The 24,691-nt window shown below is 30.0% G+C and overlaps 7 protein-coding genes and 1 long non-coding RNA gene across 21 annotated transcripts in view; 6 read left to right on the top strand and 2 right to left on the bottom strand.

Annotated features, from left to right (window-relative positions):
• Positions 1-397: 397 nt before the first annotated feature.
• Positions 398-6,561, top strand: LOC100745177 (ubiquinone biosynthesis monooxygenase COQ6, mitochondrial). Its single transcript, XM_003491298.4, has 8 exons — positions 398-634; positions 742-932; positions 1,017-1,256; positions 5,248-5,355; positions 5,435-5,497; positions 5,575-5,885; positions 6,037-6,319; positions 6,403-6,561. The coding sequence occupies exons 1-8, from the start codon at positions 412-414 to the stop codon at positions 6,445-6,447; spliced, it is 1,464 nt and encodes a 487-aa protein (XP_003491346.2). The 5' UTR covers positions 398-411; the 3' UTR covers positions 6,448-6,561.
• LOC100745303 (transient receptor potential channel pyrexia-like) lies at positions 1,255-4,889 on the bottom strand. Of its 2 annotated transcripts, XM_012388275.3 has the most exons (7): positions 4,323-4,889; positions 3,965-4,263; positions 3,712-3,897; positions 3,368-3,653; positions 2,920-3,297; positions 1,874-2,843; positions 1,255-1,795 (listed from the first exon to the last, which is right to left on the bottom strand). In XM_012388275.3, the coding sequence occupies exons 1-7, from the start codon at positions 4,428-4,430 to the stop codon at positions 1,302-1,304; spliced, it is 2,721 nt and encodes a 906-aa protein (XP_012243698.1). In that variant the 5' UTR covers positions 4,431-4,889; the 3' UTR covers positions 1,255-1,301. The 2 variants fall into 2 exon arrangements, with proteins under 2 accessions (XP_012243698.1, XP_012243697.1); XM_012388274.3 differs by having other exon boundaries at positions 1,255-2,843; positions 4,323-4,887.
• A 152-nt stretch (positions 6,562-6,713) lies between the features above and the next one.
• Positions 6,714-9,016, top strand: LOC100745058 (aarF domain-containing protein kinase 1). The gene is made up of 2 exons (XM_003491297.4): positions 6,714-7,214; positions 7,305-9,016. The coding sequence occupies exon 2, from the start codon at positions 7,362-7,364 to the stop codon at positions 8,928-8,930; it is 1,569 nt and encodes a 522-aa protein (XP_003491345.1). The 5' UTR covers positions 6,714-7,214; positions 7,305-7,361; the 3' UTR covers positions 8,931-9,016.
• A 1,760-nt stretch (positions 9,017-10,776) lies between these two features.
• On the top strand, positions 10,777-16,993 carry LOC105681061. 5 transcript variants are annotated; one of them, XM_033322041.1, is made up of 5 exons: positions 10,777-10,790; positions 11,525-11,526; positions 14,612-15,405; positions 15,478-16,489; positions 16,531-16,993. In XM_033322041.1, the coding sequence occupies exons 4-5, from the start codon at positions 16,076-16,078 to the stop codon at positions 16,855-16,857; spliced, it is 741 nt and encodes a 246-aa protein (XP_033177932.1). In that variant the 5' UTR covers positions 10,777-10,790; positions 11,525-11,526; positions 14,612-15,405; positions 15,478-16,075; the 3' UTR covers positions 16,858-16,993. The 5 variants fall into 5 exon arrangements, with proteins under 5 accessions (XP_033177932.1, XP_024225054.1, XP_033177935.1 ...); XM_024369286.2 differs by lacking the exons at positions 10,777-10,790; positions 11,525-11,526 and having other exon boundaries at positions 13,667-15,405; positions 15,478-16,068; positions 16,104-16,489; XM_033322044.1 differs by lacking the exons at positions 10,777-10,790; positions 11,525-11,526 and having other exon boundaries at positions 13,667-15,405; positions 15,478-16,348; positions 16,419-16,489; positions 16,530-16,993.
• Positions 11,033-13,233, top strand: LOC105681063. The gene is made up of 3 exons (XR_001102435.3): positions 11,033-11,188; positions 11,991-12,110; positions 12,531-13,233. It is a non-coding gene; the product is annotated as an uncharacterized LOC105681063 (long non-coding RNA).
• LOC105681062 lies at positions 11,057-11,788 on the top strand. Its single transcript, XM_012388296.3, has 2 exons — positions 11,057-11,272; positions 11,331-11,788. Exon 2 carries the CDS (start codon positions 11,383-11,385, stop codon positions 11,785-11,787), a length of 405 nt encoding a protein of 134 aa, XP_012243719.1. The 5' UTR covers positions 11,057-11,272; positions 11,331-11,382; the 3' UTR covers position 11,788.
• Positions 16,863-20,578, bottom strand: LOC100744783 (conserved oligomeric Golgi complex subunit 4). 2 transcript variants are annotated; one of them, XM_012388280.3, is made up of 11 exons: positions 20,381-20,578; positions 20,110-20,307; positions 19,632-20,006; positions 19,359-19,567; positions 19,080-19,275; positions 18,743-18,990; positions 18,452-18,674; positions 18,112-18,378; positions 17,847-18,032; positions 17,486-17,780; positions 16,863-17,402 (listed from the first exon to the last, which is right to left on the bottom strand). In XM_012388280.3, the coding sequence occupies exons 1-10, from the start codon at positions 20,450-20,452 to the stop codon at positions 17,523-17,525; spliced, it is 2,232 nt and encodes a 743-aa protein (XP_012243703.1). In that variant the 5' UTR covers positions 20,453-20,578; the 3' UTR covers positions 16,863-17,402; positions 17,486-17,522. The 2 variants fall into 2 exon arrangements, with proteins under 2 accessions (XP_012243703.1, XP_024225049.1); XM_024369281.2 differs by having other exon boundaries at positions 20,146-20,307.
• Positions 20,579-21,004: 426 nt separating this feature from the next.
• Positions 21,005-24,691, top strand: part of LOC100744140 (broad-complex core protein isoforms 1/2/3/4/5) — a 23,149-nt gene continuing 19,462 nt past the window's right edge. For 2 of the 8 annotated variants that reach the window (XM_003491291.4, XM_012388286.3), the window contains exons 1-5: positions 21,007-21,520; positions 21,682-21,876; positions 22,061-22,258; positions 22,347-22,857; positions 22,931-22,990. In XM_003491291.4, the coding sequence (XP_003491339.1) occupies positions 21,691-21,876; positions 22,061-22,258; positions 22,347-22,857; positions 22,931-22,990 (955 nt within the window). In that variant the 5' untranslated portion in view covers positions 21,007-21,520; positions 21,682-21,690. Of the gene's footprint in view, positions 21,521-21,681; positions 21,877-22,060; positions 22,259-22,346; positions 22,858-22,930; positions 22,991-24,691 lie in introns of all 8 variants that reach the window. The other 6 variants (XM_033322038.1, XM_003491292.4, XM_012388284.3 and 3 more) reach the window with 6 other exon arrangements.

Raw genomic sequence — 24,691 nt, 5'->3', positions numbered from 1 at the left:
ATTTCAAACGTTATACTACATCAGAAAAAATGATCATCATTTAAAATTTATTATTACTAAATATCAAATAATAGATTATTACTACTAAAATATATATGAATACTAAAACGTTTTGTTATGCCATTATTTGTCATAAAATGATACGAAGCGTTTTCATATGCATATTTGAATAAAATAGAACATTTCAAAATTTGTTAATATAACAAGTATTAAATGATCTGGACAAAACTATGTACCGAGATACTGATTGAAATAACACATTTAAATAATTAAAGAATTCAAATAATTCTATTAAAATAACTGTATAAATAAAATAATTTTATGGATTAAGTGAAATTGAAAAAGAGTTGTATTTAATATATTTTTGATGTGATTTATTTTAAAGCAATTTCATTCTGCGTTATAAATTATATGTATTTAGAGTATATAAATAAAAGGAAAATGGCGACTTTTATGAAAACGGTAATATATTGTGATGTTTTATCATCAGCTTTAAAAAGATATAAATATTTTATTCCTAATGGATCAATGCTAGTGACGAGAAATTATTCTATCTCTGCCCAAAACCATGAAAATTATGATATTATTATTACTGGAGGTGGTATGGTTGGAACCACACTTGCATGTGCAATAGGTTAGATTTTTTACTTATTTATAATTAATTATAACAATATTTTTAGTGTTTACCAAAGATTTGATAAATAACATACTTGGTGAATGTTTCTTTACGTCTTGCAATAGCAAACAATAGGAAACTTGAATGTAAGAAGATTCTTTTGTTGGAAAGTGGTAAACAGTTTGAATATAAATTTCAAGAAGAATATTCCAATCGTGTGGTTGCTTTAAATCAACAAACACGTACCTTACTTTCAAGCATAGGAGCTTGGCAACACATTGCAGCAACACGTTATTCTACTGTACAAAAAATGCAGGTATTGAAACATTGATAATAGTAACAAACAACAGTTTTACAGTAATATTCCAAATATTGTAATTAAATATGAAATTTGTAGTAGGTTTGGGATGCATGCTCTGATGCTATGATAGTATTTAATGAAGATTACTTGAATGAAGAAATTGCTTATATAGTTGAAAATGATCTATTATTACATGCAGTCAATAAACAGTTGATAAGTAAAGAAAATGTAAACGTAATTTATAACTCTAAAGTTGAAAATATTAAATTACCTAAAATACCAGAAGAAAATGCAGAAATACAATTAGGAGATGGAACAAGATATAAGGCTAAGTTATTGGTAAGTAAATAATACCCATAATTTAAATAGTTTAAGTACTATACATTATATTGAGTTATTACTCTCTCGTAAAATACTTTCGACTTTATTAGTTAACCTATCCAAACGTGTAGCGATATTGAAAGAACATCTTTTTAGTTCTGTAGCTAATTCATTCAATTGTTGATTATTATCACTGGAAGTACTACTATAAAGTCGATTTAATCTAGAAGTATCCATTCCTATACTATATGCATTATATATAGATGTTCCTTTTGTTTTCACGTTCCTATGTTTTCTTTCAATTACTAAGCGATAGATAGCTTTTATTAATTCTTGTGGTAAACGTTTCTCACGGGGATCATTAGGACGAATATAAATTGCACAATAATGAGGTGGATGTAACAGAAGTGCACCCCGTCTGCATGCTTTCATTATAGCATTTGGTGCATGGTCTAAAAATTTGGAAAATAACATGTGTTCCAAGTGTGCTACTAATTCTGCTCTGCGTACTAATCCATCCAATCCAGCACATCTTCTTAATTCTTGTATATCTGACACTGCAAGGCCCATCATTAAATTTGCCAAAATTACTGTTACTAAAATGACAAAACATAGAAACATGAAGTGCGCAGTACCAGAATATTCAATCGGTGCTTCTGTACTAATGAATATATCTTCAAATTCTAATTCTCCAGACATCATCACAATACTTTTCAACAAAGCAATTAATGGATATTTAAATGAATCATTTTTAAGTAATACATTGAAACCTAAAGAAAACCCTATTATAAGAAATATGTAAGCACCAAGAAATTTAAAAAAGTTAATTGATACTTGAGTAAACATTTGGATATAAAGGCCAAACATTGGAAATTTTCCAACCACCATCATTAATACTATCCAAATTAATAAAATACTCACAGCAGCTATATGATGTTGCCAACCATGACATTGCCATCCAGGGCAATGTTTTGGCATATTTAATACAATACTTGATAGTAATACAACACTCCATTGAAGCCAATTTTCCCATCTTTTAATATAACTGCACATACCATGAGCCATTTGAAAAAATTCTTTACCAGCTATTGTGATAGTAAATATTAGTACTGGCCAAAAAACTATTCCTCTGAATTTTTCAACTACAATATATGCCGTAAAAAATGCAACAAATATGGAATGGAATATCAAACTCAATAAGAAAAATTTGCGAATTCTTAACCATTTTAAATAAAGGAAACTCTCACACAAAGGATGTTTCAATATATGTCTTTGTCCAGATTCCACCAAACATAGCATCAAATTTGTTTCTCCTCTGCCACCTGACACTAATGGTCTAAAATCTAATCTTAATTCACAGTCAACATCACCTAACTCATGATCATGTAAAGAAATTGCTTGATCCAAACGTGAGATAAATCGTGGTAATACATCTGGAGTTCTGCGTACAATAAAACTTAATGCAGATATACCACCCTTTGTTCTAGCAGTGAGATCTGCTCCCTTTGACAGTAACATTATTACTGTTGGTGAATTTTCATTCAACGCTGCAATATGTAAAGGTGTATAACCAAATTTGTCTGCTTTGTTGACTAAAGCACCAGCCTATTATGATAAAGAAATTATGTAATTATGGATAGTTACATATATTTTATGTAGCATTCTTAAAGAGTAAATGAACCTGTAACAAAATTTTCACCAATTCGATTCCTCTAGCAGATTTTGTAACTGCAGCATGTAATGGAGTACGGCCATCATTGTCTTCGATGTTAACTTTTGCTCCAATATTCAGAAGCACATCTAATGTTTCCATAGATTGAGACAAAACTGCTAAGTGCATTGGTGTTTGTCCCCTTGCATTTTTTGCTTCGCATTCTGCCCCAGCATCTAATAGCAACTTTGTACATTCAGCACTACCTTCTTCAGCTGCTAGATGTAATGGAGTAGATTTCATAGAACCAAACCGAAATCTTACATCTGCTCCATAAGTTAACAATAGTTTTGTGCACATAACAGAACCCAAACCAGCTGCTACGTGCAATGGTGTTTCTGTATAAACCTATTTAATTGTCATATCTAAATATAAAATATAAATAATTAGAAATATTTTAGTATTCATGAGTAAAAACCTGTGGGTTGTTAGGAGAGGCACCTGCTTCTAATAAAGCTTTGACACAATCTGCTGCATTATTTAATACAGCATAGTAAAGAGGGCTTTTTCCATGTATTCCAGCATTTACATCTGCTTGTGATTTTATTAAACATTTAACACAAGCAAGGTCTCCAGTAGCAGCAGCATAATGCAAAGGTGTATATTTTTTACCAAAATCCCATTCACATGGATTTGCTCCATGTTGCAATAATTCTTCCAAAATTGTTAACGAAGCTGTACAAGCAGCTAAATGTAATGGTGTCCTATAAAATCAATGGATTCATATTTTGGAATTAGACTTTTCTATTATCTTTTACATACCTGCCATCGCTATCTCTAGCTGAAATATTTGCATTTTTACTTTTTAGTAAAGCTTTGACCACATTTACATGACCTAAATAACAAGAAACTAGGAGACAAGTATTTGGCCATCTCAGGAAAAGTTGTAGTGCAGTTGTATTTAAAGCTGCTTCATTTTCAATATTCAATAACGTATTTTGTATACATCTATATTAAACAGAGATTGAATTATATTTATTATAATTTTTATTATTGTGACTAATAATTAATGTACCCAGTTGAAAATGAAGATGTAGCAGTTTTTTGAATATTCACTGATAATTTGCTATCATCAGTGTTTAAAAATTCATGTAAAACTTTATCCAAAATATCTCCATGCAAGGTAGGAATAACAGAAAGTGCATGCTTTCCTGCTGGAAGATCAGATAGAGCTAAAATAATTTCCTCTGTATTCCATGGTTGTTGATTTGTTATTTGTCTCTCTTTTATATGACATATAACAGGCTCAGAACTGTACTCAGAACTTATACTATCTTCTTCCATGTCGTTCATCCAAATATCTTCACAATCATCCTAGAATTATTGACATTTAATAAATAGCAACGAAACTTATATTATCAATTCATACTTACTATATAATTATTAACAGTAGAAGATAACGACATGATATTTGATCCTTCTTGAAAATTATGATTGTTCAAAAATTTATTTAGTAATGGTTTATTGTTTAAGATTGACATTTTGTTTTGAATATCTTTTTACTTTTCAGTTGACACTTAGTAAATATCTAGAACATTAATTATATTTTTGTTCCTAATTTTACTACATACAAAATTTATGCTATATATCTTCAGTTTCAAACACTTAAAAACTATTTTCAGTTGCCAGTATGGTTTGAAACAGGACCACACATGTTCTTTGGTGTTTATAAAACAGAACTGGCATATATTTAGCTCTGACTACTTCTTAACATATATGTATAGCAAGATAAAGTTCTAAATTATTAGATTCTTTCTTTTAAAACATTTCTTCTGTTAATATAAGTAGAATATAAAATTGTTATTTTCATATAACTTCACTTTCAGAATATATTTCTGTGTATAATAAATAACATCATCCTTTGAAGACAAGATTGTACTTTGCATTTATTACATATAAATCAACAGATCAAGTTAAACAGTTTTTTCATTTCTTAAGCTGTTTTCAGGACTTATTTTTAATTTAACATAAAACTATTATGCATATAAAAAATATACAATTTGTGATAAATAAATAAAAATGTATAAAAATATTATAATTTTATTGAAGGCAATTTTTTAGAAAACTAGATATAAAACACTTTAAAATTACATTTAGAATTCCTATTGAAATGCGGCACAGAACTGAAGTTATTTCCAGACATATTGTCAGTTTCTCGCTCCCTCTCTATATATACTTCCCCTTCCTATGATATGATGTTTGTGTTATCTTCATATAATATCACAAACTATAATTTAGTTATTCTTTATTATTGTAATATATTTCATTCACATCAAACCACTATAATATATGCTTCAGGTTGGAGCAGATGGTGTAAACTCATTAGTACGACAAACAATGGGTACACAATATGTGAAATGGGATTATAATCAAATGGGTATAGTTGCTACTCTTAAATTATCAGAGGTAAAAGTTATATTATTATAAAATTTCTGTACTAGTTAATTATATTCTGAATTATGTATTAATTTTATTTTTATTTCAGTCCACAGAAAATATTGTTGCATGGCAAAGATTTTTACCATCTGGACCAATAGCACTACTTCCAGTAATAACTTTTTGTTCTTATAAAGTAGTTAGAATCAATCAAAAAACATCACTAACTTGTCTTTCTGGGTTTTATAGTTAACAAATTGTCTTAGTTCTCTTGTATGGTCATTACCAACAGATGAAGCAAAAAGACTTTTGCAAGTTTCAGAAGAAGAATTTGTTGATAATGTAAACAATGCGTTATGGAAAATTTATCCAAAAGATGGTATAGTTGAAAGTGGTTTACGAGCACTTCAACAATTACTTGAAAGTTTATCTTTACAAACTGGAGTAATGAGACAGTTACAACCATCGGTATCAGATATTTCAAAAGGATCTCGTGCAGCTTTTCCTTTGCAATTTGGTCATTCTGTATCTTATGTTCAAACAGGAACTGTTTTAGTAGGGCAAGTAAAAAGTCTATGTATATTTAAAATACATTTTAATATATGTATATAATTATATATACTTATATTATTATATAATTATATATAATTATCTAATACATATAATTATTATTTAATGTATTATATATAATTTTGATACAAAATATTTCAGTGATGCAGCACATAGAGTCCATCCATTAGCTGGTCAAGGTGTAAATTTAGGTTTTGGAGATGTAACAACCTTGGTTCAACTTCTTGCAGAAGCAGTTATAAATGGAATTCCTTTAGGGAACATAATGTATTTAAAGAAATATGAAACAGAAAGACAACGATATAATGTTCCAATGATGCTTGCTATTGATGCACTGCATCGATTATACAAAGGAACTGCAGCGCCTATTGTACTAGCTAGAAGTTTGGGATTGCAATTGACAAATGCTTTCCCAGTGGTAAAGGTGAAACATAATACATTTGAAAATAGCAAAATTAAGTGTACTATGATACTCTATATTAAATCAAGCTTCATTGTCTGTTTTAGAAAGCTTTGATAGAACATGCATCTGGACAAATAAAGAATCAGTGATACTAACAACCAATGTAAATATTTATTAATAGTAACATAGTATTATTATTTTTGTAGTCAAACTTTTGACGGTAATTATATGTGATATATAAATAAAAAATTTGTTTAATGGAATTATAATTTTATATTTCATTTATGTTAAAAATTTATGTAGTATATTAAAAAATGGAAATACATATGTACACATATATGTGTATACATACATGTATATATATTCATATATAACATTTTCAATATTTTTTGTGGTTGATTATAGTTATTACATGAATAAATTCTTTTACTTAGGATACCCCATATTTAACATAATTTTCCATAAAATTGTACAAAAAAAATAAGATTAATGATTTATAAAATTTATCAAAATGTAACTCCATCGATATGCAAACGTAAAAACATCGACACAATGGTGATCAATGCAAATTGATTATTATTCCATGTGAGCAAAGATCAACAGTTTCAAAATGAAAACAGGTTATGATGTTACATTCTCAGAAAAAACAAGTAATTAGACAAATATTATACAAAATTAACCAAATACTTTTGAAGAGAAAATTAAAAAATTGAGATATTCTTAAATAGAATTTTTTAATACACAAATTCTGTTACACTTTTTACATGTACATAGTTTAGGTTACTATACAATCTTCGAAATTTCGGAACAATTTATAAGTCAGAAAGACACAAGTGGATTGCATAATTTTTATACCTGATTTCGTGTTATATAATGATGTTTTATTGAAGAAAAAAGGATTTTAACCTACTGCAAAGTATGTAATTTCATTCTTGTAAAGGTTATAAATATTTACATAATTATTGTATAAAAATTGACAAATCTTTTTACCATTGTTTCATTTCAGATTCATCATATATAAAACTAAACAGAAAAAAAGTATTTGACAAATTTTTAATTGATAATGTTTTTATCAAAAAGATTGCTAAAAGGTGCAGCTCTTGGAATAATTGGATTGGGAACGCTAGCATCCTTAAGAGCAAATGAATATGACTTGGGAGCTATAGGTATTGTACGATTAGGACGTGCTGCAATTACTGTCTTTATAATTGGGAGGCATTATAGAAACGAATTGTATGGTAGTAATTTAGATCCAAATACTCAGGAATATCTTGACTTAAAATCAAAAGTACATAAATATGGAGCACAGAAACTCTTAGAACTTTGCTGTGCCAACAAAGGTGTTTATATAAAAGTAGGTCAACATATTGGCGCACTAGATTATTTATTGCCATCAGAATATGTTAATACAATGAGGGTGTTACATAGTTCAGCACCACAGTCATCTTTTAAAGATATACTTACTGTTATTAAAGAAGATTTCAAGAAAGATCCATACGAAATATTTGAAAGTATTGATCCTGAACCTTTAGGCACTGCTAGTTTAGCACAAGTTCATAAAGCTATATTAAAAAATGGTGATGTTGTTGCTGTTAAAATTCAACATCGATCAGTTAAAACAAATTCCTATGTAGATATAAAAACTATGTCAGCCTTAGTAAAATTAACATCATTAGTTTTCCCTGATTTTAAATTTGATTGGCTTGTTGATGAAACTAAGAAGAATATTCCTCGAGAGTTGGACTTCACTCAAGAGGGAAAAAATGCAGAAAAAATTCAAAATATATTTTCACATTATCATTGGTTAAAAATACCAAAAATACATTGGGAAATTTCATCACCACGAGTTCTAGCAATGGAATTTTTGGAAGGAGGACAAATTAATGATTTAAAATACATTCAAACCAGTAATTTAAATCCATATGAAGTTAGCAGTAAATTAGGTCGACTTTATAGCCACATGATATTCATTGTTGGTTTTGTACATTCAGACCCACATCCTGGTAATGTTTTAGTCAGAAAGAAAAATAATGAAGCAGAAATTATACTTCTAGATCATGGATTGTATGCAAACCTCTCAAATGAATTTCGATGGGAATATTCTAAGCTTTGGTTGGCAATATTTGATGGCAATAAAGCTGCAATGCAAACGCATTGTGCTAATTTAGGTGTTACAGATTTGTATGGATTATTAGCTTGTATGGTATCAGGACGATCTTGGAATACAATTATAACTGGTGTTCAGAAAACCAAATATGATATACAGGAAAAAGAGGAATTTCAAAAAGAAATACCAAATTTATTACCACAAATTAGCACTGTACTAGACAAAGTGAATAGGCAAATGTTATTAATCCTTAAAACAAATGATCTTATGCGTTGTATCGAATATTCCCTCAACACAGAATCAAGAATGTCAGGAATGTTGGAAATGTCAAAATGTTGCATACAATCTGTATATGGAGAGAAACTGAAAACCTGCACGAATATATGGGAAAAGTGGAAAGTTTCTATATCTCAACAATGGGCACTATTTAAATTATCATTATATTATATATACTTGGGAGCATTAAATTTTAATATACAAAATTCTGTTAACTCATTTATGAAAAACGAATTTTATACTTTTTAACATTGATTTTGTTCTAGGAAAAATTTTCTATGTATAATATAACATTTCTTTAAATATGTTATGATTTGATTAATTTAAACAAATAATTTTAAAAAGTTCTATTTATTTATAATATATTCTTTTTCACTATTCTATTTTTCACATTTCGCATTTTCATAAAAATAAAAATTAATTTATGATAAATAAGAACAATATTCATATTAAACAAGTGTTTAATATGAACTTTAAGAATTGCGCAAATTTATTGTGCCATATCTTGATTATCCAATAGTCAAAGTTATCCCAATTAAAGAATAATATTAAATATTTATTCCAAATATGTATGTATATACATATTATATACAATCGTACATTTTTATTTTATTATTATAATTTATCACATTTACGTATATTTTGCATGAGATGCGAAAACTTGTATATTTTGTTTCTCCTTCATTAGTGGAATAGAAGAAATAAATTATATCTGATCGATTATTGTATTTAATAATAAAATATGACAATAAATACGTTTGATCATGAATCATGTTTTTAATGTATAGATAAAAATTTTTTTTTAATTCTTTTTTTAAATTTTTCCATCGAGACAACGATCTACAGTGAGATCCGTTATAAAGAGACGTAATAAAGTGCACGCGTACCGAGCAAAAATTCAAAGTCGATTTTCTCGAAAACAAAGCCTCAAACGAAAAATTTTTATTCTATATTTTCGACTCCTTTTTTCGCGTAGAATCACCCCGTTTCCGCTTGTACCACCAGTTACCAACCACCCTGTATATATTAAATTCATGGGTAGAAAAATGTTAAGAAATTACATGTGTTTATTTAAGATGTATTCTTAACTTAATTACGTCACAGAGGTAATTTATCATTAAAACTTAAATCAATTTTACGAAGTACAATATTTATTAAAAGTATAGAAATTCATTAATTTATATCTATATATAATAATAAAATAATATCATTTATTCATTAACTTTCTACAAAAATTAGTTTAAATGAGAAGATTTATCGTTTTCGATAATCTGCTGCAATTTCATTATACTCTATCTTTGATCACGATATAAAAATAGAATTAACGTGTAACTGCAACTGACTAAACCATTTCTAAGAAAATTAAATGTGAACTTAAAATATATACATGTGTATACTTATGTACCTAACTATATACGTACGCGTATATGTATCTCTCATGCGTCATTTATTAGTCACGATTCAAGAATGCTTCATTATAACATAAAGAATACATATCTTTATTTTATATCTATTAAATAAATTGTATCAATTAAGAGAAAAATGAAATATGATAATTATTAATGTTATGGAATATGGTTAAAGATTCTGAAATATTTCAATTTTCAAGAACTTTTAGATTTAAAGAAAGTAATTTTTGTTTTTGTATCGTGAAATAAAACGTAAAATGGAAAGCATCTTATTACACTCATTGAGTATAATGTGTAACAGCGTAAAAGTTATTCCTGACAGTGTTGCCATGTATTGCAATTTCTATAATGTCAAACATTTTTATATCAACGTTATTGTTTTTGTATTTGTAATGCCGCAATTTTATTTCATACTAGTGTTTCAAACAAATAATTAAAAGTCAATAGATCTTGTTTATATATTTGATTTGATTTGTAATTTAATAAATTAATATTTTTACAAGATTTATGTTCAATATATATATTTATTTAGTTACTATTCTCTGCTTATTTCATACGAATTTCATAGTCTACAGCCTACTTTATTTATTATATATGTAACTTAAAATCATTGGAATAATGATTTTTACATTAACATTAATGTACGTGCCAAATAATACGTGCACCGGAAATGACGTTAACAAAATGGGGCACGCAATTGGTTAGAATTAACCGCAGTACATCTTCATACGCTATTGATTATTTCCTGTAAATGAAGAATTTTAATATAATGTACAAAATATATAAAATTTAGCATTAAAATTGTCGCACATATATTTAAAAATTTATTGGACTAAAGTATTTTTCAAAAATTCTAAGAATGTAAGGTTAATGTAAGATTTTACACGGAACTAGTTTCCATTGTCCACGCGTAAGACCACGTCATAAAGATAGGCGTGGGGGTATATAAAGCGGCCATTACACGCGCAGCGTAGGCATTGGCTTAGTCTTCTTTAAGATGTGAGGAGGGTATTTTGCTCGGTAGTTTCAAATCCTTTGTGTGCACTTTTGTGTGAATTTCTTCTGTTTTGTTCTACAACAAACACGAGCCGGATACAGGTTGGTGTACTTATTACTTATTCAATAATTAGGTGAAATAGTTGAGAAAGCTATAAGAAAACGTGAATATCGTGTCAGTCGATAATTCATGTTAACCCATTTCTCAAGAAAAATATCATCTATACTGTGTTAACGTCGAAAACGACGAGGACATTTGTATTTCTACAAATTAAGAAAACTACGAAGTCGTCATCATGGTGAGCACACAGAAGAGACTTCCAAAAACTGGCCCCAACAAGCCAAGTGAAACTGAACGATTAGTAACTTGGATTAGCAGAGTTCGCAACAAAAAATTAAAATGTCGCCGAAATCGCAAACGCGATTTACGGATTGAAGCAGTACTGACGTGCGCTCTTTCCAAAGCTGAAAATGATTTACGCATCCAGCAATTATCAACAGCTTCAAAATGGCAGCGACTTAAAAGACAATGCTTGAAGAAGGGAAATTATTCAAATTATGAACTCTACAATGGTGAAGACACAGAAAATCGGAGATTGTCTCAACAGAATCCCTGGAAAAAGCCATTATGTCCTGAATTGAGCAGTTTAGACGATTTCATGTCTAAGTTGGCAGAAATAAAAGTACCGTTACAACGCTGAAGTAGTGGGAAAAATGCAAGCGATCAGGTTTGGAAGACCTAGAAGCTGACTGTGACTACTTTGACAAGAGGATTTCTGCGTAGAGATTTCAACAACTATATGGAATCTCGAGCGATTATGGAGCACTGTGTATTACGTCGGTGCTGCAGGAATAGAAATCGCATTACTATCCTGATGTATATCTGGATATTTTTTACTTGCAGTCTCACCGTTTGAGATGGCATTGGGACAGGCGGAGGGAGTTGGTGTTCGCAACGATGCTGAAGCGTACCGCACGATCGAGGACCCCATGTTCTCTAGTCTCTACGCCTTTCATTGGTTTGGTTTGTAAACTGTATCGGGACCAATGCATTCCCCTTTACAATTTTTTGTAGTATACGTAATAATGAGCGTTCGAAATATGTCCGAAGAGTGTTTGATCCGATATTTTTTATTTTCAGAAATATGGCAATTTACATAAAACATTGTGTACTTTGTATGTCTTATAATTTAAAGAAAATTTGTATAGTACATTTTAATTTGTAGATTTAGTAGTACCGTTTCAAATATTCGCTCCATTATTCTGAACGTCAAAATTTTGTATATTTGCTTAATGTTAATTAACAGTTTTGTAGACTTTAAGAAATAAAATGAAATTAATAAAATTTGGAAAATGTTTACAGTTTTTCTGCAATCTTCTAGTTCATATTAATGCCAAAAATCCTTTTTTGTCCAGCATACTACACAATAAAATTCTGTCGCAGGCAAGAGACCCGCACATGCGTCCAGGCTGTTGGCCGTCATCGGCGACATTATTTGGCCTGTCTGTGTATGAGATAAGGAGTGACAAGAGAGGATTGGTATGGGATAAACAAAGGGGAAAAGTCTTTGTTTTTAGAAAATCGTGCATGAAGTTTTCTGGCTGACGAATGGGTTACACCATGATCAAGTTGTACATAAACGTCTCATCACTCCGCGCTTCCGTATCTTGAACATGCAAGCATCAACTAATTCCAAAATCGTCTGACGCGCGATACTCATAGGCTTATTGTGACCAACTACAGCAAATTGTAGCAAATCATATTTGGTGAGCTCTAATCCCTTTTGTTCGTTATCTGTGCAAATGTGTTTTCTCAGGTCCGGAAAAGTTTTTTCAACATTTGTACCACCAAGTTGTATGTGAGTTACTTTGGCTTATCAATATGCCTTGTTCAAAGTTGAGCAAGCTGAATACTGTCACAGCTCTCTATCTTCCCATTTGAATTAAGATAATAAGAGCTTTTTGAGGTATGGAGTAAATTGAATGCATCTTTGTTGAGTCTAGATGATCCAGAATGGCGAACTACCGCAAGTAGCACAACTAATCGAAATAATAGACATGCGCATATATGAAATATGTTTAATATGGATAGGAAATTATTTTGAAATTTAACAATCATTGCAATAAATATGTCGGTTCGGAAGTCATATTACTAGATACTTATTTTCACAGATTACAATTCACTTATCCATTGATTGATGTTAGAACAAATGAAGAACTTTACATGTTATTAGATACAAATAAAATTTATTGTTCCTGACAAATGGTATGCAGAAGAGTAATGGAAATAAAAGACTGGTTCATATTACAGTTCAAGTGACTGATAGTAGGAAAGCAGTGATGAAAAATGAAGCAACGTATTATAAAATTGAATCCCTAAGTATAGCATGTAGATAATATTTTGAGTGTTGATGGAGGACAAAATTATGCACATTCCTTTTTTAATTCCAAGGAAATAGATCATCGATGCGTCAGTTGTCAAAACATGATGGAAATAGCTCATTGTTAATTGAACAAGTTTGATATAATTACACAAGCTAAAGATTTAACTTGAAATTTGTTTGAAGAAATTTATTTTTGCTTATACCTGATGTCAAGTGCAGTATTAAGTATCATGCTTCTATAACTATTGTTTTAAATATTTTTGTGTTGAAATATTGTCGTTTGGGTGTCTGTTTTGTACTGCAGGAGTACCCGAAATAATTATACTGGTCGTGTACAGCTATACAACTACAGGCAGTTGATTCTATTCCTGGAAAGCGTTGGATTCGTGTTTACATGGTACGTTGATTAGAATGATTTAGAGGTGGGTTACTGGGGGTGTGAGTAATTATGTTTCAGCCAGGCTTGGATAGAGAACGCGTTTAGTCAACGTTTAAAGGTCCGCTTAAAATACACATGCTCTGGTAGTTTCTAATTGGATCGTTATAGATGTTGTATACTTTCTGCTAAATCCGTTTTTGGGAGACATTAAGATGAAAAAGGTCGTATTTTTAAAGAGAGGGAGAGAGGTAGTATGCTTTGGATAAAGGTAACAATTTTATATGAAGGATGATTATTGTAAACATTGAATATAATTGGGGAAAATTGAGAAACTGGTGCAACTTGTTGTATTATGAGCTACAGGCCTGGTGCTGTGTCTATCCCTTTAATACAATAGATGAGACATTTGTATGGCACTTTTGATAATGGAAAACGTGTTCGTGCTGTATGTTTTGCATTCGATAACAGGAAATGGTTCCGCAATTTCAGTAATTTAAAGTACTTGCGGTATAATGATAAGCATAATACAATATAAATTTGCATTTCATCTGGCTACTGAAGGAAATACTTGTTTGACAATGGAACAGATCATTGCTAAGAAAGGAAGAAACGAGCAGTTAACACGATAGTTGTAACAAATTTTTGTTCCATCAGTTTTGCGGCAGGTAAAAATCAAAATATAATCATTGAAGTCAAATGTTTTTCAGATTCAAAGTTATAAATTTAATATAATTGTTTTACGGATTCATTACGCACATAAAGTTCGCATGCAATCTATTGATCCAAAAATATTCCAAATATATAGAATGATAGTAATAAATATAAGTACAATATATATTTTATTATAAAGTAAGGGTATTCAGATTGAAGGACAAATTACACGTGAATGTGAAAAAAATGATCAGTAAGTGTTTTTTGAATTGTGGAAATTATAAATATATTACAGAAAGTAATATTAAATGATCCAGAAAAGCATTTTCCAAATGGAAGGATAAAATGAATTACTATTTTACCTTGATTAACAACGTTTTTTCATGGATAAATAAATGAGAAAATAATTCAGTATGTATTATTTTCAATTGAACGTTCAACAAATCTGTATATTGTGAAAATTATGTATGACAATTAGACTATTTAGAACTGTTATATTTCAAAGTAATCTCAGTGCCAGTGAAATTGATTTATTGAAACTATATATGAATGTGAGTCTTTATATTCTGCTTCATTTTTTTTTTAAACATACTAAAGCATACTAAATCTTATAAAAAGAATTTGATTACAAGTTCATTTATATGAACATTGAAACATGAAGTAAAACAACTATGGTATCTTGTAATCTTCACTATTTCGTCTAATTTGATGTCTTGGTTGTATGCAATTTCATGCACCATTGAATAAACAGCTTTCTGTATTTTCTAATGAAGAAGAATAAAATTATTTTAATATGAATGAAGAAATGACTTCGAAACAGATTTGAAATTAATAACTTAATTACAATCATCTATGCATTACAACAGTTGAAGATTTTGGATATGAAGATATACAACAGATGTAAAGTAAGAATCGTTTAACAATATATTTCTCCAATTAGGAAGAAATTGAATCAGTAATTCATTTTTTAATTTCAGATTTATATAATATGCTTCAGATATACATTTTTGGAATATACTTACTATATACTTATTAGTAAAATGTAAATATTTTTGTAGAAAAGAGTATAAAATTCGACATGATTTCTTTCATGGCAAACAGAAAATTGTAACATTTATTGCCAAAATTTTACAAAAGTTGCATTTTTTTAAAGCGAAATATCACTCATAAATAGCAAGATCAATTTGGCATATGGAAAAGGATCGGTATTAGAATGCAACTTTTAAAGATTATCTATTACTTGGACAGTATAAGAGATAACTATATATAGACTAGAGGAACATCACAGAAGAGAAGGAAATATTTAATATCGTGTTCATTCAAGGATCAAATGTCAATGATTGTAACAAATAATTGGGACGATTTAATTGGGATAACAACTTAATGTCCGGAAAATGTGGGAACATTGTGATGAATCATAATGTATATTCATGAAATTTCAAAACAGTTATCTTGATTTTGTAAGATTTGAAAAAGACCAGCTATTAATCTGAAATTTAAAGAAAACCAACAACGCAGTACTAATCTAAAAAAGCTACCAACGTGAGATTTCATGCTATTCAGAAGAGGCTACCAATGCAGGATTTCATATTACCCAGAGGAGGCTACCAACGTGGGACTTCGTGCTATCCAGAGGAGGCTACCAATGTGGGACTTCGTGCTATCCAGAGGAGGCTACCAATGTGGGACTTCGTGCTATCCAGAGGAGGCTACCAATGTGGGACTTCGTGCTATCCAGAGGAGGCTACCAATGTGGGACTTCGTGCTATCCAGAGGAGGCTACCAATGTGGGACTTCGTGCTATCCAGAGGAGGCTACCAACGTGGGACTTCGTGCTATCCAGAGGAGGCTACCAATGTGGAACTTCGTGTTATCCAGAGGAGGCTACCAACGTGGAACTTCGTGCTATTCAGAGGAGGCTACCAACGTGGGACTTCGTGCTATCCAGAGGAGGCTACCAACGTGGGACTTCGTGCGATCCAGAAGAGGGTGCCAGCGTAGGACTTTGTAGGATTATTATCCAGAGGAGGCTACCAATGTGGGACTTCGTGCTATCCAGAGGAGGCTACCAATGTGGGACTTCGTGCTATCCAGAGGAGGCTACCAATGTGGGACTTCGTGCTATCCAGAGGAGGCTACCAATGTGGGACTTCGTGCTATCCAGAGGAGGCTACCAACGTGGGACTTCGTGCGATCCAGAAGAGGGTGCCAGCGTAGGACTTTGTAGGATTATCAGGAGACTACCGACGCGGGACTTTGTGGGACCACCAGGAGACTACCGACGCGGAATTTCGTGGGGTTCAAAGGAGGTTACAAATGTAGGATTTTGTGAAGATGCATTGGCGCCAGGCACATAAATATACTTTATGCGACTCACGGACATTTAATTCAGCACAATATGCGTACATATAAACAAAATAACAAACCAACAGTATCATGTCACTATAAAGGGTACCGATACCTTTTTTTTACAATTTAGCAAAGCAAACAAATGAGGATGGTCCCCATATAAACCATCGTTACTGCTGACTACGATAACAATCAGTAAGAAGGTCATAGAAAATCATACATATTAAATATTAAGAAGTGTAAGATTTATTCTGTATGAAAACAGAAGCTGTGTGATTACATAATAATAACGTTACTAATAAAGAAAGTAAAGTATTGAAGTACTAATTTTATAACTCTAATAGTTTAAAAATGCTCATAGATTGTACATGTCTAATAAATTGCCATGTTTTAAAAATATTTCAAACTTGACTTTGATCATAAAATTTAAGAATTGTTAGTAGTATTACTAGTTATTAGTAATTAGTATTATTAGTTAGTAGTAAAATAATTTGATAAATGTAAGATGTATTATGTGTATTAATAATAATTAAATAATACTAATAAAGCTGTTGATTATTAAGCCAAAATTGTATTTTAATTTTGTATAATTTATACATTAAGCAGAAATAAAAATATTAAAATGAATTGACTGTTTATTAACATTTATTATACCAATAAAATCCAACAAAAATTAAAGTTTCAATCTTTTTATATCCTCGGGACGAAAATCTATCCTCATAGAAGCAATACGTCGAACTTCAGCAGGTGTTAATCTCCATGCTATTGCATCTGCACCACAATAATCTGCTAATTCTTCTACTTTTTCAACACTTAATATGGTAGCTATTTGCGTTAATCGTGCAAATTTATCACGTACGGACCATGAGGTAACGGCGGCTAAGTAACTTGCTAATGATCTTACTTCTTTATCAAGTATAAGACCTCCCGCCTAAAAAATTATTGATTATTGGAAAATAAATATTAAGATTAAAATAAAATCATAAAATATACATACTCTATTGAAAGTAGACTTTAATACAACTTTTTCTAAACGAGCTGTTACTTCAGCAGTAAGAAGACCAATTAAAGCATCATAATTAGATGTTGTTAAACTTCCCTTAAAACTTTGAAGTAAACCTTCTAAATTCATAATTAAAGTTTGTACGAAAGGTTCTTCTGTTTCATATCTTAATAAGTCATCCTATGGATATTAACGAATCGTTACGAGTTTTTTATGTAACTCATTTTAATCATTTCTTATGATTATATACTTTGTTTACCTCGTTTATATGATGATCCACTGATAAGAATGCATCGACCCAAGGTGTGACTCTCGGTTTGACAGCGCTTACTCGTAACTGTTCTAGACCATAATCATTAACCGCTCGTAAAATCGACATAACACCTTTTAAACCGGATAAACAACTGTCGATTTTACCTCTTTCTTTACTTTGCATATTGGGAAACGTCGCATCTATTTCTGTACTAAGACTTTTACATAGCGTTTCGACATATTCGATACTTACGTCGGTGTTATTTAGATAGGTCTATGAATGAAATACATAAAACAAATTAACATATAAAATATGCAAGAATTGTAAATTTTGTACTTAATACTACCAAAAACATTAGACGGGCGAGCTCCGTATCTGAAGTTTGTAGACGACCATGTTGTATACTTGTTTGAAGGGCACTGTAAGCTTGTGCCAGATCCAAGTATCCTGCTGGATAACCTTGTCGCAATCGATTTCGTAATCTGTTTGCAAATTCTCCTTCTAATATTCCACAAGCCATATTAACTACAGCACAAACACCGTCTATACTCCAACTTGACATAGAACGCCTACACACGAAAATTTTGTATTTTATTTGTACTTGAATTAAACATAAATTATAAAATTTTGTCAATACCTAATACATTTCTGTACTATAAAAAAAACATCATCAACCATACTAGATGTTTGTTGATCTTGATCTAGGGTATCCATTCCTAGTGCTTTATTTACACTTTCTTCGAGGAAATATCTTTCTAAAGCAAGATAAGCACCTAAAAGTTCTTGCATACCATGTGCTAAATCAGAATTGTTGATAATATTTTCGAATTCATTTATTAGATCTTTGTATTGTGCATCATTTGTTACACTAATTTCTACATCATTCTAGAATAAAAATGTTATAATTTTATAGAACTTTGAAGTATTTAAAAATATTCACGTATGTAAGAGTATTTAAAACACATTTAACTTACTTTAACCCTCCTTTTTAAGAACCTTATGTATAATTCTGCACGTGAATGCATTATAGTAATTTCTCCCAATAACAAGTCAAATTCTTTGGGATCTGCTTTTTCAGAACTTGGTTTACGAACATGATCATTTACAATTTGTACTTTCTTAGATATAGATCGGTGTTTCATAAATTCTGCAATAATCTTTTTAACTTGTCTATTAAAAACATAAATTTTATATTTTTGAAAGTACATACAATTTCCCCATATATGCTATAAATATAAATACATGTAATATACCTGTCACATTCCTTTTGCAAAATAGAAATTGTCGTTAATAATCTTCCAGGACCATAATATGTTTCGATTATTGGTTGGTGTATCTCTACAATACGAGCAATTCCTTCAAATAGTAATGTCATAGTGTCAGAAAAAATAACTGACGCCCTTTTATCATTACTTTTTATTTCCAGAGCTGCTTTTAAATTTTTTTGAGCTGTTTCCTGCAACTGATGTTAGAACTATACAGTTATATAAACTTTATAGCATTTAAAAAATCATATAATTTATTACCTTTGTACATAAATAACTACAAAACTTTTTAAGGCCCTCTGTATGCATCTCTAATAAAGGAAATATTTTGAAAAATCTTTCAACAGATGCAAGATCTTCTGATTTTACTGCTTCATCAAATTTATGTGTAACCACAGTTCTGAGTTGTAATGCAGCTTGTTGTAATGTAATTAGAGAACAACTGACACTAGTGTGATCCATCAAAATGTCTTCAGCTGTTCTTTCTAATAATTGTTGATCCATTGATAAATAACGATAAACATGTGCTGCACCTTGTTCATAATCTTCATTACACAATGCCATAGCTACTCCTTCACTACATAGTTGTAAATCAAGAATATCATTAACACGTCTTTGACATTCGTATACTCTGCTCTATAATGTAACAATAAGTAATTAAACTTGATGCTTTATATGATAAACAACTTAATAATGAAATTATTATCAGTAATGTAGTCAATATTGCAGCTCAACTTACTCTTGCTAAATCCAATTGTCTTACTTTGGCACTTACATTTTCTGCTAATTCATTAGTACGTCTAATCATATTACAGAACTTTTCTCCTTCTGTCCGTATTATAACAATATTAGGTAATACCTTACTTATACTTTGGAGTTTTGCTTCTACATGACATTGTTTTGAAAGTATATTTTCTAAACTTTTTTCTATCTTAACCTGTAATTAAATACACCTGATTTTTAAAAATCCAAATGAAAGAATCAAATTTGGAAAGAAGATATGATGAAACCTCATCTTCTGATAATTTATTAAGTATATGTGTCAAATTGTCTTGATTTGGAGATAAATCCATGATACACATTATACTAGTGCAGAATACGAAATTTACATTACACCTAGAATAGTTTAAAATTCAACAATTTTATTAAGCCGCGAAATTCATCATACTAGATAATAATATAAGGGAAAGACGATTTAACCATATATATATATATATATGTGTGGCTAGAAATTTATAATCTATCGTATTTAAAAAACATTTTATGACATATATGATGAATAATTGCAAAATTCAATAATGGCGGAATCTTTAAATTTACATTATTTTGTAATTGGACAATTTTTATGATTATATTAACGAATAAACGTTGCATATTTTTAAGGTATATATTTTAAGATAGGTATATATTTTATTGTTTTCAATGATACATATAATAAATATGAAAAACTAATAGTAACAGTATTTAAATTTTGGTTAAGCTAGAAAATTGCATCTTTATAATCGAAACATCCTAAAAGAATTTTGCTAGATATTGATTAATTTTGAATATTTTTATAATGAAATACAAAGTATACTCGAACGAATAAAAATCGAGATCAGTGGTATTCATGAATATCAGTATAAATGAAAATTCACCAATGACAACGCCTTTAAGGTGTTCCACACATGCATCGAATCGTCCCACGCATCGCGCGTGGTTTGTGAAGGAAGTTGAGTTCTTTCCGCGCATCTTACGCGTTTTCCTGAAGGAAAATGGCTACCAGCTGTCATTTAATCGAAAAGTGTAACTTCTAAAGTGAAAGAATTCTGTGAAGAATCGTTTAACGTGCATAAGATCGTCTGGCGCGATGCAATTACATAACGTTGAAATCATTTAGTTGAACGACGCCACTTTTCATCTACATGCGGAACCCGTGAAACCTCCTACAGTGCCATGAAATTTTATTCCACTTTACTGTTTACAGTTTTTATTTTTTGCAAAACGTATCAGGACTAACAAGTCAACGCTACTTCCACGCTTTTTAAATAATTTCATCACTTCAGTAGTCATTTTAGGATCGTTACTGACAATTTAATCGTGCTACATATTAAAGACTACAAATTTTTGACCTGACTCATTATTTTTGGAGCTCGTTAATTGCAAATACGGTAAACCATTGTTTAAGACTATTAAATATGGAAATTACAATATGTAATGTAACTTATATTCTATGAATTTTATGCAGATACTAATTTTTGTGATTATACACTTTTGTTAAAGTTGTCAATGTTTTTTTTTAAATTTGGACAATACTGCTGTCTTATTTCAGAAAAGCAGCATGGGTTCGAGCCAACAGTTTTCTCTTAGGTGGAATAATTACTTAAAACATATTACTTGTGCTTTTGATACACTGAGAACAGAAGAAGATCTCGTTGATGTAACTTTAAGCTGCGAAGGAAAAAGAATAAGAGCACACAAAATGCTATTATCTGCATGTAGTACATATTTTAGAGATTTATTTAAGGTAGAGTGAAATTAAGAATTTAATAATTTATTACTGTTAACATATATTTTAAAAAGCAGATCAACTGCTTTTATCTGCATGTAGTACATATTTTAGAGATTTATTTAAGGTATAGTGAAATTAAGAATTTAATAATTTATTACTGTTAACATATATTTTATAAATGATTCTTATTCTATTTTAGGAAAATCCATGTCAGCATCCTGTTATAATATTTCGTAATGTAAAATTTGATGATTTGGCTGCATTGGTTGATTTTATGTATCAGGGTGAAGTAAATGTGGTTCAGGAACAATTAGCTAGTTTTTTAACAACTGCTGAACTGCTTGCTGTTCAGGGCCTTACCGATGGTACAGGAAAAGATAATGATAGTTTAGTAGAGGTATGTTTTTCAAAATTGTTAAGTATGATTAGATATTTTCTGCTTAAATTAAAATAATACATTTGTATCGCGTTAAACTGTGTTTCAGGATGACATAGAAATTCCTAATGAACCTGAAATTCAACTTCAAAATGCTTCTAGCAAAACATCAACAGACAAGAGAAATAAGTCACCTTCATCCCCAATGCCTTATCATGCTGTTGACTTACAACCTGATGCTCCACCGAGCAAAAGACGAAAATGTAGAGAAAATGCAAATACAAATGTGGATAAAACTATAAGTAATGCTTTATCTTCAAAAGATTCTGAAAATAAAACTTCCGAAAATCAATCAACGACTGGTTCGGATCCTGTTGAAATAATACCACTAATGCCAAATTTAAAGTTGGAAATGCCTGAATATTTAGTACAAGATGGAAGTAGCTGTAGTTACGAAGAACAAAGTTTGGGAGACAGTTCGCTAAATAAGATTGGTATAGAAGATACATCATCTAATACTCCTGATCATGATCAGAAACCTGATATCACTCAGACATTTTATTCGAGCAATCAGTCTACTTCAGATAGCTTGGATCTCAAACATCAAACAACTGATGTTGGTAAGATTTTTATTATTTTATTTTATCTTTAAAGCATAGAGGGATATGTTGCATAATCTCGTTTGTTAACTAGGGCACTTGCTTTCGAAACCTAGTACTTCTGGAGAAAGATTAACACAAGAAGCAGTGCAGGGTAAGTGTTTCCCTAATCAGTATTTACTTTATCTTACTATGACACACGATATAAGGTTGTGCCATATCTTTTAATTTTTTAAAATAAATGTTAACAATTACCAGAACTGTATTAAGAAGTTATTATCAATAAAATGTACATAACATAATAGAATCTGTAATTCCTAATACAATAATTTGAATCAAATACGATGATATTTGATATTTATATCGAAGATTTAATTAAGAGAAATGGCACTGCAAACTAACTTTAAGTTTTGTACCCATATATTGCTGATGCTAATGATCCCTAATTAATTTTAAAATGATATTTAATTATCGATAGATAGTGCATTTTATGTTTATAAACGTGAAAAAAACAATTTTCGTTTCACCGAACTATGGTTGTCCTACAATATATGTATCATTAGTATATTATAAAGAACTACTTGAATATGGGTACAAAATTGTTTTTATGCGTATTTTTACATATAACTTCTATTTATTTTAAATTATTCGGAATTTGATGATAAAATTATGCAGACTATATACATAGAAGAAAGGGGATTAATTTTATTATATACTTAATTTGAAAGAAAGTTGCGTGAACTTCTTATGACGTAAAGTGTAAAAATTTAATAGAATGTAGATACAGTTTTCTATTATCGTTACACATAAAAAATTTGTTAACAAAACACTGATAAAGTTAAAGCCATTAATAGTGGTTGCAGCAAAGATTTGTTATCAATTCAAGATGAATAGGTTTCAGACAAAAAATTCCAGTTATTACTTATAGATTCGATTTTATGAAAAAAAAAAACAAGAAATTAAAAATTTTATGAAAAAGTTTACTCGCATTAAAAATATTATAATTTATCGAATATCAGATTTTTTAAATCTTACGTTTAAAATAGTTTTTACCTTTTTTTGTTTGTAAATTTATTATTTTAATAAAAACATCAGGATCGGGTTAACTAAAACGATCGTGTAGTAAAATATCGATGCAAATATCTTGGAATCATTAAAAAAAAAATGCATTTTCTATTGTGAAAAAATGTTACTTTATTTCCGTTAATCATTTAACTGTACTATAATATAAAATATGCATGGTTTTTGGATGTAAATGTATGGCATAGGCACTCGGGTGTAGGTTGAACTGTAGATATTAGTAAGCATTGCCAAGTGCTGTATGTGTGCCGACAATCATCAACATTCCCTTAATAACTCGTATAAAGCCACTACTGCGTTCCTTCCGAGCACTAACTGTAAGCATATTTCTGTGTATACACTAAAATATCTTTCAACGCTGGTATGAGGTAATTTCTTTGAATCCGCAGAACTGTACGCAGGACACGCACGCACGTGTGTGGTGCAAATACATACATATCTCACATGTTGATTTCACTTGCATGCAAAGTTAATCTTAAATTCATTAATTTCATCGTTGTCTCTATCGTTCATGTAGATATGACGAAAGTATGGATGAAAATTCAGAGAAAGAAAAAACAAAAGATTATTTATTACACGGTTCTGTGTATATTCCAATGCTATGAATTCGACGTATCGATTGAAATTCACATTTGTAAATGAAATACTCATTTCGTTTTCCTTTATCTATGATTTTCGTATGATTTGTGAAATTTAATTGTATTGCTATTTAAGATTAACTTGCAAGCTTGTATATTCATCCTTTTTTTTTTTTTTTTTTTTTTTTTCAACAAAA

Source organism: Bombus impatiens, unplaced genomic scaffold, assembly GCF_000188095.3.
Source record: "Bombus impatiens unplaced genomic scaffold, BIMP_2.2 scf_0548, whole genome shotgun sequence".
Taxonomy (NCBI): Eukaryota; Metazoa; Arthropoda; class Insecta; order Hymenoptera; family Apidae; genus Bombus; species Bombus impatiens.
The sequence above is the reverse complement of the archived record's forward strand: the minus strand, read 5'-3'. Positions and strand labels throughout refer to the sequence as shown.